This window comes from Monodon monoceros, unplaced genomic scaffold (assembly GCF_005190385.1).
Source record: "Monodon monoceros isolate NGI ecotype Baffin Bay Population unplaced genomic scaffold, NGI_Narwhal_1 Super_Scaffold_14, whole genome shotgun sequence".
Taxonomy (NCBI): Eukaryota; Metazoa; Chordata; class Mammalia; order Artiodactyla; family Monodontidae; genus Monodon; species Monodon monoceros.
The window spans coordinates 23418360-23438076 of record NW_021703770.1 but is presented as its reverse complement, the minus strand read 5'-3'; the positions used below and the strand labels follow the sequence as shown (position 1 = coordinate 23438076).

The following is a 19717-nucleotide window of genomic DNA, read 5'->3' as shown; positions in this document are numbered from 1 at the left end:
ACTACAAAGCTACAGTAATCAAGACAGTATGGTACTGGCACAAAAACAGACATATAGATCAATGGAACAGGATAGAAAGCCCAGAGATAAACACACACACATATGGTCACCTTATCTTTGATAAAGGAGGCAAGAATATACAGTGGAGAAAAGACAGCCTCTTCAATAAGTGGTGCTGGGAAAACTGGACAGCTACATGTAAAAGAAGGAAATTAGAACACTCCCTAACACCATACACAAAAATAAACTCAAAATGGATTAGAGACCTAAATGTAAGACCAGACATTATCAAACTCTTAGAGGAAAACATAGGCAGAACACTCTATGGCATAATTCAGAGCAAGATCCTTTTTGACCCAGCTCCTAGAGAAATGGAAATAAAAACAAAAATAAACAAATGGAACCTAATGAAACTTAAAAGCTTTTGCACAGCAAAGGAAACCATAAACAAGACGAAAAGACAACCCTCAGAATGGGAGAAAATATTTTCAAATGAAGCAACAGACAAAGGCTTAATCTCCAAAATTTACAAGCAGCTCATGCAGCTCAATATCAAAAAAACAAACAACCCAATCCAAAAATGGGCAGAAGACCTAAATAGACATTTCTCCAAAGAAGATATACAGACTGCCAACAGACACATGAAAGAATGCTCAACATCATTAATCATTAGAGAAATGCAAATCAAAACTACAATGAGGTATCACCTCACACCGGTCAGAATGGCCATCATCAAAAAAATCTACAAACAATAAATGCTGGAGAGGGTGTGGAGAAAAGGGAACCCTCTTGTACTGTTGATGGGAATGTAAATTGATACAGCCACTATGGAGAACAGTATGGAGGTTCCTTAAAAAACTAAAAATAGAACTACCATACGACCCAGCAATCCCACTACTGGGCATATACCCTGAGAAAACCATAATTCAAAAAGAGTCATGTACCAAAATGTTCATTGCAGCTCTATTTACAATAGCCAGGACATGGAAGCAACCTAAGTGTCCATCAACAGATGAATGGATAAAGAAGATGTGGCACATATATACAATGGAGTATTACTCAGCCACACATAGCACAGGGAGATCAGCTCGGTGCTTTGTGAGCCTGGAGGGGTGGGATAGGGAGGGTGGGAGGGAGGGAGATGCAAGAGGGAAGAGATATGGGGACATATGTATATGTATAACTGATTCACTTTTTATAAAGCAGAAACTAACACACCATTGTAAAGCAATTATAGTCCAATAAATATGTTAAAAACAAGATTAAAAAAAAACACATTAGAAATCCCTTAGAAATAACTGAATTATGTGCTGCTTTAATGAAAAGAACCCATAACGAAAAACATAGAGAATGGAAAAAGGATCTTTTCTTCTTAGAGATGAATGACTAGTAAATTTCCAAATGCAAAGGGGATATTTAAGTTGACTAAGCTTGGTAATTCTGCTGCAGAGATAAGCAAACTATGGCCTGAGGGTCACATCCAGCCTCTTGCCTGATTTTGTAGGTAAAGTTTTTTTGGAAAGCAGACACATTTATTCATTTGTGTATTATCTATTGCTGCTTTCACAATGCAATGGCAGAATTTAGTATTTGTCATTGAAACTGTGTGGACCACAAAGCCTGAAATATTTACTGTCTAGCATTTATAGAAAAAAAAAAAGTTTACTCATCCGTGGTCTATTCCATAAAAAATGGTAGTCTTTAAAAATAGTGCATCAATAAATAAGGTAATAGAGAAATGCCACCTGGTATACCACAACACCAATCTAAAAAGTTAGAAACTTGGTTTCTGGCATAACCTTCCACTGATTACTTATAACCTTTCTGTAACAGCATTTTTTCAGCTGTCAAGTAGGAATAATACCTCCTCTGCTTACTTTTGAAGCTTGGAAGCAGGAAATTATTTTAAAAAACTATAAAGCATCAAAGTATAAGTTATTATTGATATTATAGATTTTTTATATTGTCAAATCAAGAAAATGCACTCACTCATAATTATATAAGAAAAATATAAATATACATTTGTGTATGTAATTTATTAAAGGAAACTTTCTATCTATTATTTTTTGTTATATTTACAAGAAATATTTGGGTTGAGTAGAACTCATATTGGCATTATCCTTTCCAGGAAAGAAAAGCACAGAAAATTAAGATGTTTGCTTAAAGTCACCCAACTAATTAATGGTAGTGTCTGAGAGCTAGTGAAATCTCTTAATCATAATTTGCTTTCTACAACACTGTGTATCTACAATGGTGACTAACTTGATAAATCAGTCATATTTGACATACATGTGTGGGTATCTGAGGTATGTAATTTTAGTATAGGGAGTTCAGAGGTTGAGATGAAATAAACAGAATTTTTGTTTAAAGATGAACTGTCTCTTCAAGTGCAATTTATCCTTTCTTGTTTTGAATTTTTAATAAAATTTTCATTTTAGAATAGTTTTAGATTTACAAAGAGGTTATAATGATAGTACAGAGAGTCCCCGTATACGTTTCACCTGTTTCTCTTATTTTTGACCTTCATTTTAAAACTAAATAATAAGTAACCATCAGTATATATCATCTAGAAAGTTAGAAAAGTGAGAAAAATATGTAGATGTGTAATGTAGAGTTATCATTTTTCTCATTTCACTCATGATTAAGGCAAGATGTTGTTACTTGTCCAAGGTCAGATAAAAAATTGATGACACAAAATTAGAAATGGAAGTAGATGTGTTAAATAGACTCTAAGGATGAATGAATTAATGTCTTTAAAATGACTTCAAAATGTATGGACTTCTTAAAATGTGTGGACTCTTGCCTAAAGACAAATCATTACTAATATTTAACTTGCTAATTTACTTTCCAAAACAAAATGCTTTCATTAGCTCCTAGTTTATTTGCAACATGACCTGGCATGGTTCCTGGTATGTTTGGAAGCTTAATGAAGACATGCAAGTTTTTTGGGTTTTTTTTTTTTTATTTAGAAAGATGACAATGGGAATGCCTGTGTTTTTTGTAATGTGAACTTTAGAAAGGGAAATCAGGTACTTATTTTTTGACCAAAAACAAGTCAGTGTTTCTCATTTTCAAAGTAATCAACTTTTTTATACTTTTTTTTTGTATATTTGATTGAAACTTAAAAATGTGACCAGATATCCATATCCACAGCAATGTGGAGCTACAGGATAATCATTTAAATATAAAATATATCCACTGAAATATCATTTTACCTATTATTTTTATCTTTTTCAAAATGTAAGACATAATTATATATATGCATTTTTTAAAGGTAAAACTTTCATCTTGATCACTAAGTAGTAAATGAGATTACGTGTATGAAGTACTCAGCTGCTGATGGCACACTAAAATTTTTCATCTCCTCCTTTTCTTCTTCCCTTTCCTCTCTTGCTGGTTGGTGAAAATCACTGTTCACCACTCAGTCATCATGGCCCTTAAGAGAACGAATGGTGGTAAAGAGAGTTGCAGGCATAAGGAAAAGGGACTAAGGTTTGTTGAGCAAGTGTCACTTGTTGAGTGGTAAATTAGATGATTTACATATCTTTTATTGCTTAGAGCTATAAGCTGTCTTGCACTATGGATGTAATTATCCACATTTTACATTTGAGAAAACTTGGCAGGAGAGAGATCTGAACAACTTTCCAAAGATCACATAGCTTAGGAAAGTCTGAAAAGTAAATATGAACTATCTGCCTGCAATGGAGGCCATTTCTTAGAGAGAAGAATCCCTGTTACTGAGTGGGTGTTACAATCTCTACTGGTATCAAGATTCTTCTCCTGACTCTACAAATTTCCCTGCACTTATGACAACGTGGATGGACCTAAAGGGTATTATGCTAGGTGAAATAAGTCAGAGAGAAGAAAACAACCACCATATGATTTCACTTATACGTGGAATCTAAAAAATAAAACAAACAAACAAACCAAAACAGAAATAGAATCACAGATACAAAGAACAAACTGGCAGCTGCCAGGGGGAGGAGGGGTGGGTGGGAAAAATAGATGAAGGGGTTTAAGAGGTACAGACTTCCAGTTATAAAACAAATAAGGCATAGGGATGCAATGTACAGCATAAGGAATATTGCAATAAATGTGTACGGTGACAGATGGCTACTAGACTTATCGTGGTGATCAATCTGTAATGCATATAAATGTTAAATCACTATGTTGTACACCTCATACTAATATAATATTGTATGTCAACTATACTTCAACAAAATAATTTAAAATTAAAAATTTCCCTGCACTTAAGTAACCCCCGATAAATGGGTCACAATAGAAGAAATTTCCTCTGATTGAAATAGATGACAGCCTAAGGAGTTTTCTGAAGCCATGTATCAACTGTAATTAAGACCAGATTCCCTCTCAACTTTATTGAAGCTGCCAGTCAAAGACAGCGGTGTGCTTTTGTTAATGGAGCGCAAGTCTGGGACTCAGAACTTGTGCTAGGCATGGCTATGCCCCTGAGTTTGTGTGAAACCTTGAGTTTTTTATAGACATTGTATCTTCACTGATAAAATCATTATTCTAAACCTACTTTCAAAGCATAGGTGAATTTTTGGAATGGTACATAATATAATCTTTTATAGACTGTAAAAACAATATTATGGTGTTATTATATTGTCTCATTTTGTTAAAATATTACCTTAAAACATAAATGCAGAGGTTTCTCAGGAAAACATTATAAATAATGAAACATTATTTATTATTCATCTAACATCTAGAATTAAGGTAACTTTCACCAAATTCTACCAACAGAGATTGGAAGACACTAACCAATTTACACCCTAAATATAGGATCAACATTAAATATATAGTAAAAAATAAACAAAAAGTAAGTTTCCAAAAATTGCTTTATCAGTTGCCTTATGTCCAGAGTCAGGCACATTCTTACATAACCTAGGTATACGTAAGTCATTTTAGTAAATGTTAGTATTAGTTTTACACATGACACAAAATTTTAAGTCTCATCTATGATTTGTTCTGGGAATGCACTGTTTGCAACCTTGTACCAAGGAAAAACCACCTAGATTCCAAATAATTGAAGCAGAAACAAACTTTTGGAATACAACCTACTCATAATTTGGCCACTCTCTGTAACATAAGCTTTCTATGAGCCTGGCGATGCTGAGTACTAAATGATGTTTTTAAACAAGTATGCACTAGAGAATTGGCTTTAGAGATATATGAAGTGAAAAGCACAAAGAATCTAAGAAGAGATAAAATCTGTCCAAATAAACTAGCATTGCTAAAACTGCATCTGTTCATATGAATAGTTACAAATAATGCACATTTTATGTGACTGAAGATTGTGAACTTTGAAAAGGTAACAAAATAAGAAATATATACATACGCATATATGGAACCAGAAATGCAAAAAGGAATATATTTGTTTTAATGCATAGGCAAAAGAGTGAAGAAAAGTTTAAAGAAAATTGGAGAAATAAAATTTTTTAAAAATCATACTATTTGAAAATATTTCTCACCCTATCTTGTAACTTAAATGTATACCTACAGTGGAATTTATTAAGGACAGTAAACTTAATTGTATACTTTAATAAGCTTAAAAGCAAGAACAGTTAATTTTAAAATGAGGGGAAAATTCCCATGGCAATAACTTTGTTTTCTAAATTTGTCCATAGGGTGATTTTATGTTATACTTCTCACTAAAGATTTAAGCACGAATAAACCTACTCTCAAAGAAATACTTTAATATAACAAAACGAACTTGAAGTTACTTGTTTTGTAAAGTCAGATTTTCATAAACGTACTTATTAAAATTTATCGTAAAAGTGGAGTAAACCTTAAAAATGTAGATGGAAACACTTTCTTCTCAGCCTGTGTAACATCCTGGTATGTTTCTGGTACTTTGAAAGAAAATATTAATCAACTCTTTGTGACTTAGAATTCTTTGAGATTTACCTTTCCCTCAGTCTTTTTGAGGTTAAACCAACCTAATGAAAAGAATTTGGGTTTCAGAATGAGAAAGACTGTATACAAATCACGGTTCTGCCACATACAACCTTGACGATCTCGGGAAAGTTGTTTAAAATCTCTTAAGACTTAGGTTCTTCTGATGAAAAATGGGGGGAATAACAATAACGGAATTATAGTAAGAATTAAATGAGGTAAATACATATATAAAAGAGCCAGGTAGACCCTAATAAAGGTTGGTGTTTTATAACATGGAATTCATTCCGTACTATAATTGGTTTTATAAACTAGATCGGTGGGTTGGATAGGCAGCAGATTATTCTCAATATAATAAGAGTTATAACAGCATCTAAGTTCTGAACCCCTCCTATATTCCAGGGATTGTATTAGGTGTCTGACTGGCATGGCTAATCTCTTTAACCCTCATAACTAACATTAGCAAAATGTTGTAACCATTTTGCTGATGAGAAAAGTGAAGTTTAGAAAAGTGAATTAACCCAGTATCAAATGACCAGGATATAAATCCAGGCACTCTGTAGCCCTCATTTGGACTATTCCCAAGATTCTCATTAATATTCACGCCAAAGAAAAATGGAAATGGGAGCAATTCAGATAAGGAGGGGAATTCCAAATCTGGCAACAGCAGAAAAAACAAAAAAACCCAAAAGCCCAAACATAAAAACAAAACAGAAGGACTATATATGTCTTCCTGGAAAAGATGCTCTGAGAGTATGACTACTTATCACCTCCCAGCCTCTGTGGCTGCTTGTGCCATTTCTATAAAAACCTATGATTTTTAAAAAGAGATTTCACCTGTTGAATATCAGCTTGTCTGTTATATAACCCTTAGGGGCTGTGAAAACAATCTCATCACTATAAAACTTATTAACTTGAAAGATCAATTTTTTTTTTACTAGATTTGGGGATCCACAGGTATTCCCACCACATTCTAAACAGTGGACAATATATTGAATAAGTCATAGAGAGTATCCTCTTCTCCATTTGCATTTTCATCTGTGGGGTATATTGCCTCCATTAAAAAAAGAAAAAAGGACAAATTCTTAAACCACAGATCAAATCTTTACCACTGTGCCTGATTTTGTAGCATATTATAACTTACAAAGATCTGTGATGCACCATTAAATTTACAATTAAATTCAAATTAAATGCTTTTGAGAGTTTTAAGAGCTTTATGAAATAATAAAATGATCTTTTGCATCTTGTTCTATTGTAAAAATGAGTACTGATAACCACTGAATGGGTGATGACCTAAAGAAATTCTTGCCTCTCTATTTCCTAATATAAATAAAAATGACTTTAAGTCCTAGTGAAAAGTCCTTCATTTTCTCTACAGATTTTTTTTTTAATTTATCAGTCAAAATATTCATTTCCAAAGGCTGAGGTGGTGCTCCAAACTTTCAATATTTTATTTATTGCAATTCTTTATCTCACGTGAAATGAATTCCCATCTTAATTCATCTATCATAACAGATTAATTCTATAGATGGCACATACTGAGTCAATACTTGCCTTGATGGTCCTTAAATTATTATTTTCCCTTGTAATCATGTTTCCTACATGTTAATTCTAAGTTATAAAATATTGTCAAAACTTCAGTTGGAAGTCATGGAAAATCATCTACTAACAGAATACAAGAATGCAATTTTCTGTAAGCTCTCAAAATATGATTCTGTCATCTACCTGTTTATCTATCTGTCTATCTATTCATTCCTTATTCTCATCATCTGAAAACAAATTTAGAAGCATGGTTGGTTGAATAGAACAGTTGAGAAGGTAATTGAGGTATATCAGATTGCCAAGTGGAAAAAACACTGAAATAACTAATATGAAAGAAATGAAGAAATTCAACAGATTATTAAAAAACGAAGGGTGTATAACCATGCAACTCCATGGACAGTGACTACACATACAAGCAAATGAAAGCAGCTGACCACGTACCCACACACCTTGGCAGAGGTGCACTCCACACTCGTCGGCCGCCACCAAGACAGATGATCTCTGGCGTCCCTTCCAGACGATAACCTGATGAGCATGAGAAGGCCAGAGTGTCGCCAACCCCAAAGCTGAACCCAATTCGGTTACCATATTGAGGAATTCCAGGATCTTCACAAGGTTCCAGATTATACTCTGTAATTGGATGAAGAGAACAACGAAAATGTTAGTAGTAACCTTTAAGGGTATATTCCTATTTGCAAAATGGATGCTTTTAGGGCCAGCCATACATTTTAAAAGTTACTATATGTAAAATTATGGGTATATGCTGATGGCACACATAATTTTCTTCTTTTGTGAAAGGTCTACTAATTTAATGAATACTCTTATGTGTGAAATTCAATACAGGTGAGAAAATGTCACCTTCTGAGTGATACATTGAAAATGTAGCTATTTATCTTGTATTTTTTCTTCTGCATTAGAAAATTTCCATTTCATAGATTTTTGACTTATAATAATGGCATAATAAATTCATATTTTCAAATGCAAAATGCCATTTAGAATGAAATGATTTGCATTTTGAAATGGCTTTTACTTAATGGTTATAGTCTAAATGACAAAGGCTCTTGTGCCTCTAGTATACAAGAAATTCAATTCATCCATATTCTGAAAAACATGTCACTTCAGATGCAAGGGTTTATGTAAGACTGAAGTGCTCATAAACTGAAAATAGTATATTATAGATTTATACAAGAAAACTTCCTCAAGCAATGAATGAGCACCATGAAAATGAACAGTTAAACACTCTTCAGGGTATGAGAGAGTAGAGTTAATTAAACAACAATATTATAATTTATATACAGTCCTAAGAAGAAGTAGCTTATCTAAAAATATTTCCAGAGCACATGCTTAGTATGTAATTGCAGTGGAGAACAAGAGGGACTGTTTCACGTTGATGAGCTATTATTTTATTGTTTAAAAAACTTATTTGGATATACTTTTAACATTCTAGGTTAAAATTGATTATGCTCATTTGCTATCACTATGAAATACCTTAATTATTTTAGAAGACAAGTATTTTCATGTAAATACTAGAATAACTGTTGAAGGATGAGGTTAGTATTTTTATGATTTTATTTATATAAATTATATATCATTTATAAAATTATGTATAATTGTAATATAAATTTAATGTTAGTAGGTTGGCATAAGATTTACTTATTAATTTGTTTCTGTATTCTCTTTCACTACTCCATTTAACTAGAAAGTAGAACTAATAAGAATACATTTTTATTCACTTTGGTCTTATAATTTTTTTCCTGTAATCCAAGTTATAATGTTGCCTACAGATGAGGTTATTCTAGAATAAAAGAATAACCATATTAACTTGTTTCTATATCATCTAGTTGCAAATGAATAAATTAAGCTTGTCTTAATCTTGGCCTATAAACTATGCCTTTTTCTGAAACACAAAACTAGAATATCACTGGTTTAACTAACATTTCATTTATGGCCTAATTGAAACTTTAAATATATGTATGAATTTCCATTTTAAGTTCAACTGGCATTTTAGCAAGTTCTTCTCTGTTAGAATTCTGCAGGATGCAAGTTAAAGAAATGTATTTATTGTACTTCTATTAAACTTTTTAATGAATTGATTTATTTTTTGCTATTGTTTAAAGGTTCCCTTTAATATATTACTATAGACAATCTTCAAGGCATTTCAACGTTTCATTAAAATTTGTTGGCAGATAATTTCTTTGTTTTCTTCTTTATTTCTTTTCTCTTTTTTTCTCTCTCTGTTTTGTCATACATAACAAAAGTTATGCTCATACTTTTAAAAATCTGACTTTTAAACTTGTTTTCTTACCAGAGAATGTAATATTGAATCCTTCATATGATATTGAAAAATCTGAAATGAAGCGCAACTGAGCCCTGAAATTTCCATAGAGACCAGCATTGATTGTTGAAGGAAGTTCTGAACCAGTCAGGCGTGCCAGTGGTTGGGTAAAACTACCATTCTCTGTGATCAGTAAGTAGTCATGATGGTCTTCTAAATGAAAGGTGTGAAAATTGAACTGCACACCTATTAAGGAAAAGATGAAAATTAGACTTATAAACTATATCAGTAAAACACATAGAGCTGGGGCTTCCCTGGTGGCGCAGTGGTTGAGAGTCCGCCTGCCGATGCAGGGGACGCGGATTCGTGCCCCGGTCCGGGAAGATCCCACATGCCGCGGAGCGGCTGGGCCCGTGAGCCATGGCCGCTGAGCCTGTGCGTCCGGAGCCTATGCTCCGCAACGGGAGAGGCCACAACAGTGAGAGGCCCGCATACCGCAAAAAAATAAATAAATAAAAATTTAAAAAAATGTAACCCTTCTTTTTTTCTCTCTCTCTCCACAATGAGCCTTTTTTAGGAGGGGTCCAGAAATTAAGTCAGTCTTTGAAATGTTCTTCAGTGTAAATGTGGTAATTGACACTAGACAGATGTAAATGAGAATGAGGTGTCAATGTGGCAAGGAGAAGATGCTCTGCCATCTAGATTAACTGATATCTAAGTTTACAAAATAATGAATGGAAATTCACATTAAGTCAATTTGATTTCAATCAGAGACTAAAACTAAGAAAAACTAGGCAGGTAATACAAGAACAGATGGAAAAAAAGGAAGAAAAAATTCATTATGCATGTTTTTCTTAGAAAAATGTTGTTCTGATATGCACTGAATTAATACTCGGGAAAATTAAAAATTCTGTTAGATAGTGATGCTAATAAGCCCATTGTCAAGTATTACATACATAGTCTTTCTGAGACACACTTTCTCCATTTGAAAAACGGGGTCCTAATAGGGTTGTCTTGAAGTTTAAATGAGACAATATAGGGGATGACTTGGCACAGTGCTTTCACAGAGGAAGTACTCAGCAATCGTTAGCTATCGTTATTGTTTAATCCTTCAACATGAAAGTAAATTGGTTTCATGTCACTCTGTCCTAGTCAGCGACTTTATAAAAGTAAGCCTCTGTTTATCAGATTACAGTTTAAGCAATAAAATCTGTTTTCACTGCAGCAAAACAATTTAAGACCTTCTGCTGAAGGTCAATTAATCCAAATAAGAATATGATACTAAGAACCTACTATATTATAGGCATTATGGAATATAAAAAAAATTAGAAGATTGTAAATAACTCATGGTCTATCTGAGGGAAAAAGATACATAAAATAAAAGTTCAAACATTATGCTAAGTGCTATAAAAGTGATTAATGTGAGTCAATACAGGAGCATAGAAATAGAGGTAGTTTGTCAAAGGTATCAGCAGAGGCTTCTGAAGGCAATGGCCTTCAAAAGTGAACAGATGTTTGTGGAATAGCAACCCTGGGATAGACATTTCAGGAAGAAGAAGTGGACAGGCAAAGACATACAATCTTAATAGGGCAATGGGTGTTGAAGAATAGTGAGAAAAAATCAGTGGTTTCAACATCATAGTACCTTCTCATAAAAGTGATAATTCAAGAAGACTTATTAAGGCAATTTTTGTTACAGAAATATAAGAAAAAACTTGGGCTTGAAGTCAAAATATCATGAATATCTAGGTTTTAGTTAGTTATGACACTAACTATGACCTTGAGGGGGTGACACATTGACACATGTGTGCGCGTGCATGTGTGCATCTGTGTGTGCTGGGTGAGAGGTTAAATTATATTACCTTGACAATTTCTCCAAACTTTAAGAGATTATCCTTCACATAACTTTGGCTACACTTTGGAATAGTTGTACTTCCAAACAATTTTGTTGGCTCGTAAAAGAAAAGCATATAATCTGCATTTCTTGCCATGTAAATACAGATTTAATTAACACTTGCAATCTGTGAAGATGAAAAACCTTAAGTGTTAATTAAACCTCTATTTACATAGCAAGCAGTACGTAGCCCTCCATTTTCTTGTATAATACAAGGAAGCTTATTTTAAACTCCATTAATCCACTACACACTGAAATAATAATAACACTGGATGCTTTGGTTAACGTCCAGCAAAGAGTCTTCCATTATGGAGAACAACAAAAATGACACTTTACAAAGTCTTCTACCTCATTCCTGCTGTACAATACCACAATACTCATTTTAATAGCATTTTTTTCTCAATTATATTTAATTTCATTAAAATAACAATCCTTATATAATCCTCACTGTCAATAAAAGGATGTATAATTTTAATAAAGGCAAACTTCATTTGTATCTCAAATATTCTATCAGAACTGCAGATATATCTCACATAGTTGAACAGGAGTGTAAAAACACATTGTGTAAAAAACACAATGAATTCAAATTATTAAATAAAGCTTTAATTTTTAAAATTGTAATATCACCTTCTCATTGCTAGGATTTTGTGGGTGGGGTTATTTTAGATCTTCTATAGTAAAGTTAATAAGTACAATGTAATAGTAAAAACCAATAAGAATAATATAAGAATAGAGCTAAAACAAAAACTACTTCTCCAAAGCAGTTTTTATCATGAATAAATTAACTCTTTTTAAAAAGATTAGCATGTAGATTTTTTCGGGTAAATAATTTTCATCCATTTTCGTTTTGTTATATTAGAATGCCCATTTTCCCAGTGTCAAGTTTTTGCCTTAACTACTTATATTGCTAATATACTATTTTGGTTGTATTGCATGAATAAACCATACTTAGTACTACAAGGAATTTCATTTATTTGTTCAAAGGACATTTATTAACATCTACCATATGCATAGTGCAATTTTATACTCTCATTCAATTATGTGAGATACAACTTCAGTTCCGACAGAAAATTTGAGACAGATATTTCTAGAATGGTTATAAATTTACACAGGAAATATAGCTATAATAAATAATCATAAACATTTTAAAAACGAGTGCATATAAACATGTACTGTTTGCTTTACAATTGGTTCAGCACTTCAGAGTATCTGCCTATTCCCCTTTGAACTTTTGAAATCAACCCACTGTGCCAGAGACAAAAGCCATCCTGTGTGAGATTCTGTTGATATGAAAATTCCAAATAACATTAGTTTAATATATCAAAAGAAAATAAATATCTCATATTACCATTCTGACAAAAACATGAGTATAATACTATAGAAAAGTAAATATAATCTTCTCCTGCAGTTACTCAAATTGAATTTTGTGTTAGCATATTTTAGTACTGATCTGGTTTTGCTCATGCAAAATGACATTGTAAAGGACAATGAAATAAAAATAGATGCAATGAAAATTCAGAAGATAGCCCATTATCATTGTATGAGGCAAATTACCTTTTCCATGGGTTACATCAACAGTCCACGTACAATTCAGAGAATTTGGATAAAATTCCGGGTAACCAGGTGATAAGATTGTTCCACTAGGCCCTCTAACATCTCCTCCACATAATGCTGAAAATACAAAGAAATGTAGTCATCTGATCAGGCATAGTTAGAGAGGCAGAGGCTGAACAAATCTCTCTTAAAATAGAATGAGTCTGATTATTTTTGCTTAAGTTACTTCCTGGTAATAACAGCAATGTGTAAAGACCTCTTCCAATACTAAGAAATCATTTCGTCCTTTGCAGCAGCAAAGAGAAGAAAAAGATATGTAATAGTATCTGAGAATTAATACTGGCCCCAGGAGAATTTAGGTCAACTTTCCACATTTGCATTTGAAGTACATACTTATCTTACACATTTCTAATTATAAGCAACATTTGCATAAATTGGTTGTAAATTAAACATGAGTAATTAATTCTTTAGCAGCCCCTCTTTTACTAAGCTTTAAGAAAACAAATTGTTAATTATACAAAATTATTTATTTTAGATTCCTAAAGGGATATATGTCATTCTTCATAGAATTCTTTTTAAAACAGTGAAGTAAACCAAAATTTTGAAGGCTGCTTCTGCACTTGTACATTTCTCTGGGAAATATCATGAACAAAAAGGGGTTTCTGAGAGGATATTGATTTTTAAGTAAATACTCCAAGATAATAAAACTAAATAAATGTTTATGAACTGAGGTCAAAGAAACTGAAATTTAATTCAGTGTTCATTTATTCTAGAATAAATGACAGTTTACAATGCCTTCTACCATCAGTGGTTATGATATGCCAGATAATTATACCAGTATTAAAAATTAAAGGAAACAAAGATATAGTCAGGTAAGAATGTACATTCTCGTGGAAGCAGAGAAAAGTTGACTCCTTATTCTATTCCACTTGGAGATGTCTACTCTCTTGGACATGGGCAACATGGGTAAGAGCAGTAAGAACTGTGAATGCAACATACAGCCTTATCTGCTCTGATCCTTGCTCAACTTCTCTGGGATACCAGAAAAGTGAGTTTTGGCTTTATTGTCTTCCATGATTTCTTCCAAGTGGCAACGCTGAGAAGGAAGAGTTGAGGCAATCTGGCTGCTATTCTACACTGACCTGACTAGAAATAGTAAGTCTGCAGTTCCTAGAAGTATTTAAGAAGGCTTAGATTTACATAAATATACACACAATTAAAAATCACTCTTGGGGCTTCCCTGGTGGTGCAGTGGTTAAGAATCCACCTGCCAATGCAGGGGACATGGGTTCGAGCCCTGGTCCGGGAAGATCCCACATGCTGTGGAGCAACTAAGCCCGTGCACCACAACTACTGAGCCTGTGCTCTAGAGCCCGTGAGACAAAACTACTGAAACCCCTGCGCCTAGAGCCTGTGCTCTGCAACAAAAGAAGCCACCCTATCAGAAGCCTGTGCACCACAATGAAGAGTAGCCTCTGCTCACTGCAGCTAGAGAAAGCCCACGCACAGCAACGAAGACCCAACACAGCCAAAAAAAAATAAATTAATTTTTTAAAAAAAACAAAAAACAGAACACTCTTCCCTTTGCTACTTCTTTTACTTCACTAAGGAATAAAAGAAGGTCTTGACTAGTACCTCACTTGAAGTTGTCTTATAGGTCACCTTCTTGAGACCAAGATAAGGCTATGCTTCCAATTTCATTTATTATTAAGACATTTACAATAATATTCATGGTCTGGAAGCCTAGGCTCCTGTTTAGAGCCTGCACAGACCTTTATTGGTGATTATTCTTACTGAAACTTTCAATTTTCATTCAATTAAAAAAAAAAGCCTCATTGAGCTTTTGTGATCAAGTTAAGGGCTAGGTATACCATTTCCATTGTATCTTGATGGTGCTAAGTTGACCTTTTTAAAATTTTCCTTGTGATTCATTCTGCTTCTTGACAGAGAACTGTTTATTATTTCATTAGATTATTTTTACATACAATAATTTGTTCCTAATACACTATATTTCATTTTATTCTCCATTGTGAGACACTATATTTCATTTTATTCTTCATTGTGAGAGTCCGACAAAAAAACCTAACAATACAACATGCTATGAATTTGTTGAGTGAAATGTAATGAGTGAAAATGCTCTACTGGATTAAAACCTACAATCTCTATTTAAAAGGAGTATGTTTCATATAGCAAGAGTAAAAATCAGTGAACAGAAGCATTAAAATTAAGAGAGTTGAATTATTTAATTAAATTAAACACAAAAAATAACAAAAAAGAGAAATGTGAAGTTTTAGAAAGTACATCAGACATGTGCTCCTGTGCATGCATGTGTGTGTATTAGGTGGGTGTACCAGTTGTAGAGGGAAAGTTCTTCTATTCATCAACATTCTTTCAAATAAAGCTACTTTTAAAATATCCTTCTTTCTGTACTTAGCTAATTTCTTAGAAATTTGCTGTCTGCAAGCTGCACCTACCATATGTGTTGAAGGTGGGCAATGAACATTCTGCAGATAAATGAATAAAGTTCAGTAACCATTACACATTAAAATGGTTAGGAGAAATGGTCAGTAACTCATATATTTTTAATGAAAATTTATATTGTTACTTAGATTATAATCAGATGACAAAATATACAGTGCATTTTTATGACACAGTAGAAGTTTCTGTTATTTGAGAATATTAGTATTGGATAAAGGCCTTGAAAGGAACTGACTCAACTGACAGAATTTCACAGTAAATAATGGGAAAGAGTGTGATTAAGTCTCTTTCTCTTCTTATTTTTTTTTTGAAAGATGAAATTGAAAATATGAAAATACTTGTACTTTACTTTGTAATAAAACAGGATAAAATTGCAACTACTCACTCGTTTTTAGCAAAAACATGACCGCTCATATTGAACTTGAAATGTGACTGATACTACTCTGAAGACTTTTATTTTTATTAACTCAATTAACCCCATAACAACCCTATGAGAAAAGTACTATAATTATTCACAGTTTACAGATGAGAAAGCAGGCACAGAGAGAACTCAAGCATTCTAGTTCCAGAGTCCATGACCTTAAGTTGACTCAAATCAAGTCACTGAGTTGTAAGGTACAACATGATAAACATAATGAGTGCTTCTGTATGTCATACATGGAAGTTGTTAAGAGGGTAAATCCTAAGAGCTCTCATCACAAGGAAAAACTTTGTTTCTATTTCTTTAATTTTGTATCTGTATGTGATGGTGGATGTTTACTAAACTTATTGTGATAATCATTTCATGATGTGTGTAAGTCAACTCATTATTGCTGAACACGTTAAATTTATACAGGGCTATATGTCAATTATATCTCAATAAAATTGGAAAAAAAACATATATAAAAAAGATTAAGTTGGAGACAAATTAACAACAAAAAAATATTGACTAGGAGTTTGGTAAAAACAGTGTTGGAAAGGGCTAGGACATTCTAGTGGAAATGAAAAAACACTGATGAAGGCAAAGGGCAGAAAATAAAAATGCAAAATCAAAATTAAGTAAGTATTCCCAAAAGGCTGGAAAGAATAGTCTGCTCATGCTTTCACTAAACTCAGATTTATTGAGCACCAACTGTGTGACGGGAACTGAACTATTCTTGGCACTGAGGACATAACAGTGAACAAAGTCCCTGCCATATAGAACCTACATTTTGAAAACAAAAACAAACCAAAAAAAGCAGACAAAAAATACATAATGTTAGAGAGTGGTAAATACTATGATGGAAAAGATAAGTGGCATGACAGGGATTACTCTTTTATGGGGAGTTGTCAGTGATGACTTCTAAGTGGAGACTGAGTGAATTTAGGAAGAAGGACATGTGACTATATGAATCCTATTTCAGGAAGAAGGAAAAAATGAGAGGGGGGTTGGAAGGATGGAATGCGAGGAGTGAGGGAAGGGTTCTCAACATTTGAAAAAAGCCAGAGACCTGTGTAGCTGGAGTGCACTGGCATGAACAAGGGAGAAACTTGTGAGAGATGAGGTATGGGAGGCAGTCAGGGCCCAGATTACCTGGGGGCAGTTAGGTCATGCAAAAGTTTTTGGATTTTGTTCTTCTTGGGATGTTAAGTGATAGAAGATTCTGGGCAGGGGAGTGCCCTGATCTGCCTTAACTTATAAAATAATTATTCTGGTTGCTTTCTGAAGAGTAGACCTAAGAGATCAAAGGCAAAGTAAAGAGACCCCTCAAGAAATGCACGGTGAAAGATAAGATAGCAAATTTACTAAATAACATAGAATCTAACTGAATCATTTCTCACTTGAGGGTCAAGATTCAAGGTTTCAGTAATGAAAAAAGATAAATTCAGTAAGATCATTTTTTTACTCAGAAACCTAAGTACACAAAAATGGAATTGAATTAAAAGTATTTGTCCATATAACATGTTAGATTAAAAAAAAAGTCCTATTTTTCAGTCACATATTCCAAGGAGTACAGAATATCCATAAACTGTTTAAACAGCTATATGTATTTTTTATACAAAATTCTTAAACATGTGGCATCACTGAGGAAAGAATAAAAAATCTACAACTGTACTCTTCATTTTAAAGAATCTCAGTACTTTACTATTGCAGAGAATGTGGGCAGGAGGCCGTGTAATAGTAGACTTGTGCACAGGATCTGGATCAAGGCTGCCTGAGTTTCAATCCTGATTCTGCCATTAACTAGTGGGATGACACAGGGCAACATACTCAATCTCTATTTGCCTTAATTTTCTCATCTGTTAAGTGGTGATCATAATGGCACTTACCTCATAGAGTTATTTTGATAAAACAAGTTAATATACCTAAAGCACCTATAGCAGTACCAGCACATGGTAAACCCTCATTAAATGTTAGCTATTATTATTATTATCACCACCAACCCTCACTGACTAGTGTGCTTTGTGAATCAATTAACTATGGGCTATAAAGAAACTATAAGAGTTGATGTGTATAAAAGTGAGGCATGCTGTACCTTGAATATCCAGGCAATCTAGGCCAATGGAGGTTATACTCTTGGATCTGGAAAATCAATTCTGTTTATTCACTCCTCCTCCCTTTAACCCCAGGAAGTTTAGATTAGCTGCCTCCGGGGAAAATGTTTAAACTGAAGGAAAACCCTAATCAAATCAGTTTACTAGTTATAAGTAATTGAGTTCAGTTAATTTTAGAGGCTTTATACAAAGCTCAGACATTCAAAAAATATATAATTTAGCCCTTGTCCAGTTATGCTCAGAATGAAATGGGGATACAAAAGAGGAGGACACATGGTTAAGAATCATGAATTCCATGATTAATAATTTGGACTTTCATTCCTGGGAAACAGAGAGCCATTAAGCATTTTTTGACATGGGATAGAGCATGAAATATCCTTAGTGTGAAGAAAGGAGGTTAGATTGAAGTAGTTGGATATTGAATTTAAGGTTGACAGAAGTTGCATTGACAAGAGATGATGAGGCCCTATGTTGCTCCCAGGAAAACTAGATACACTCATTTTTATTATTAATAATATTTAAGCATGCTGGTATACTTGGACATTATTTTTATTCTCCTGCTTCTTCTGATAACATTGCCGCCACACCTTTTTACTTCGGTGAATTTACTCATGCCAATCATGTGGCTTCACCAGGACCTGACAAACATAGTACCTTTACACCACAATCATTTGTCTCCAACCACAAGGACGGATGGACACAGGACCTGGAGAAAGCCAATCGTAAAGTGTGCTTCTCCTTTTCTACAGTTACGAGTATAATTATGGACTGATTAGAGACCTTTCCTGGGATTCTTCTAATTAGAACAACAAGGAAGAACTCTCATTCTCCTCTGATCCTGGAAATACGAGGTTACATGTTTCCATCTTCATGAGAGTGTATTCTCCACTTCCCGTATGGAAAAAGCCTGGCTGCAGTTAAAGAGAATGATGCCAATAGAGAGAGAAAAGCCAAGATGGAAATAGAGATATCCTTGAAAATGTTTGAATTCATGATTATAATTAGCAATGAGAAGTATGCCACCCATACCTTTTCTAAGTTTGAAACTTTGAACAACAAATTCTGCTTTCCTTTTTTAAAATCAGTTAGAGCTGGGTTTCTGTCACTTACAACCACAAGAACGCTATTACAAATGGTATTGTACCAAATACAGGGAAGAAGTGCTGATGATTCTTTTAAACCTCGTTATAAAAACAAATTGACTGGGCTTCCCTGGTGGTGCAGCGGTTAAGAATCCACCTGCCAATGCAGGTGACATGGGTCCTGGAGGATCCCACATGCCGCAGAGCAACTAAGCCCGTGTGCCACAACTACTGAGCCTGTGCTTTAGAGCCTGCAAGCCACAACTACTGAGCCTATGTGCCTGCACTTAGAGCCCATGCTCTGCAATAAGTGAAGCCACCATGGTGAGAAGCCTGTGCACCTCAACGAAGAGTAGCCGCTGCTCACTGCCACTAGTGAAAGCCTGCATTCAGCAACGAAGACCCAACACAGCCAAAAATAAATGAATTAAATAAATAAATAAATAAATAAACAAAGAAGCAAAA

At 33.8% G+C, this 19717-nt stretch overlaps 1 protein-coding gene across 3 annotated transcripts in view; it reads right to left on the bottom strand.

Annotated features, from left to right (window-relative positions):
- Window positions 1–19717, bottom strand: part of CSMD3 (CUB and Sushi multiple domains 3) — a 1080114-nt gene that overhangs the window by 376909 nt on the left and 683488 nt on the right. For all 3 annotated transcript variants that reach the window (XM_029222726.1, XM_029222727.1, XM_029222728.1), the window contains 3 exons: window positions 13179–13295; window positions 9761–9976; window positions 7897–8085 (listed from right to left, as the gene is read on the bottom strand). In XM_029222726.1, the coding sequence (XP_029078559.1) occupies window positions 7897–8085; window positions 9761–9976; window positions 13179–13295 (522 nt within the window). The remainder of the gene's footprint in view (window positions 1–7896; window positions 8086–9760; window positions 9977–13178; window positions 13296–19717) is intronic.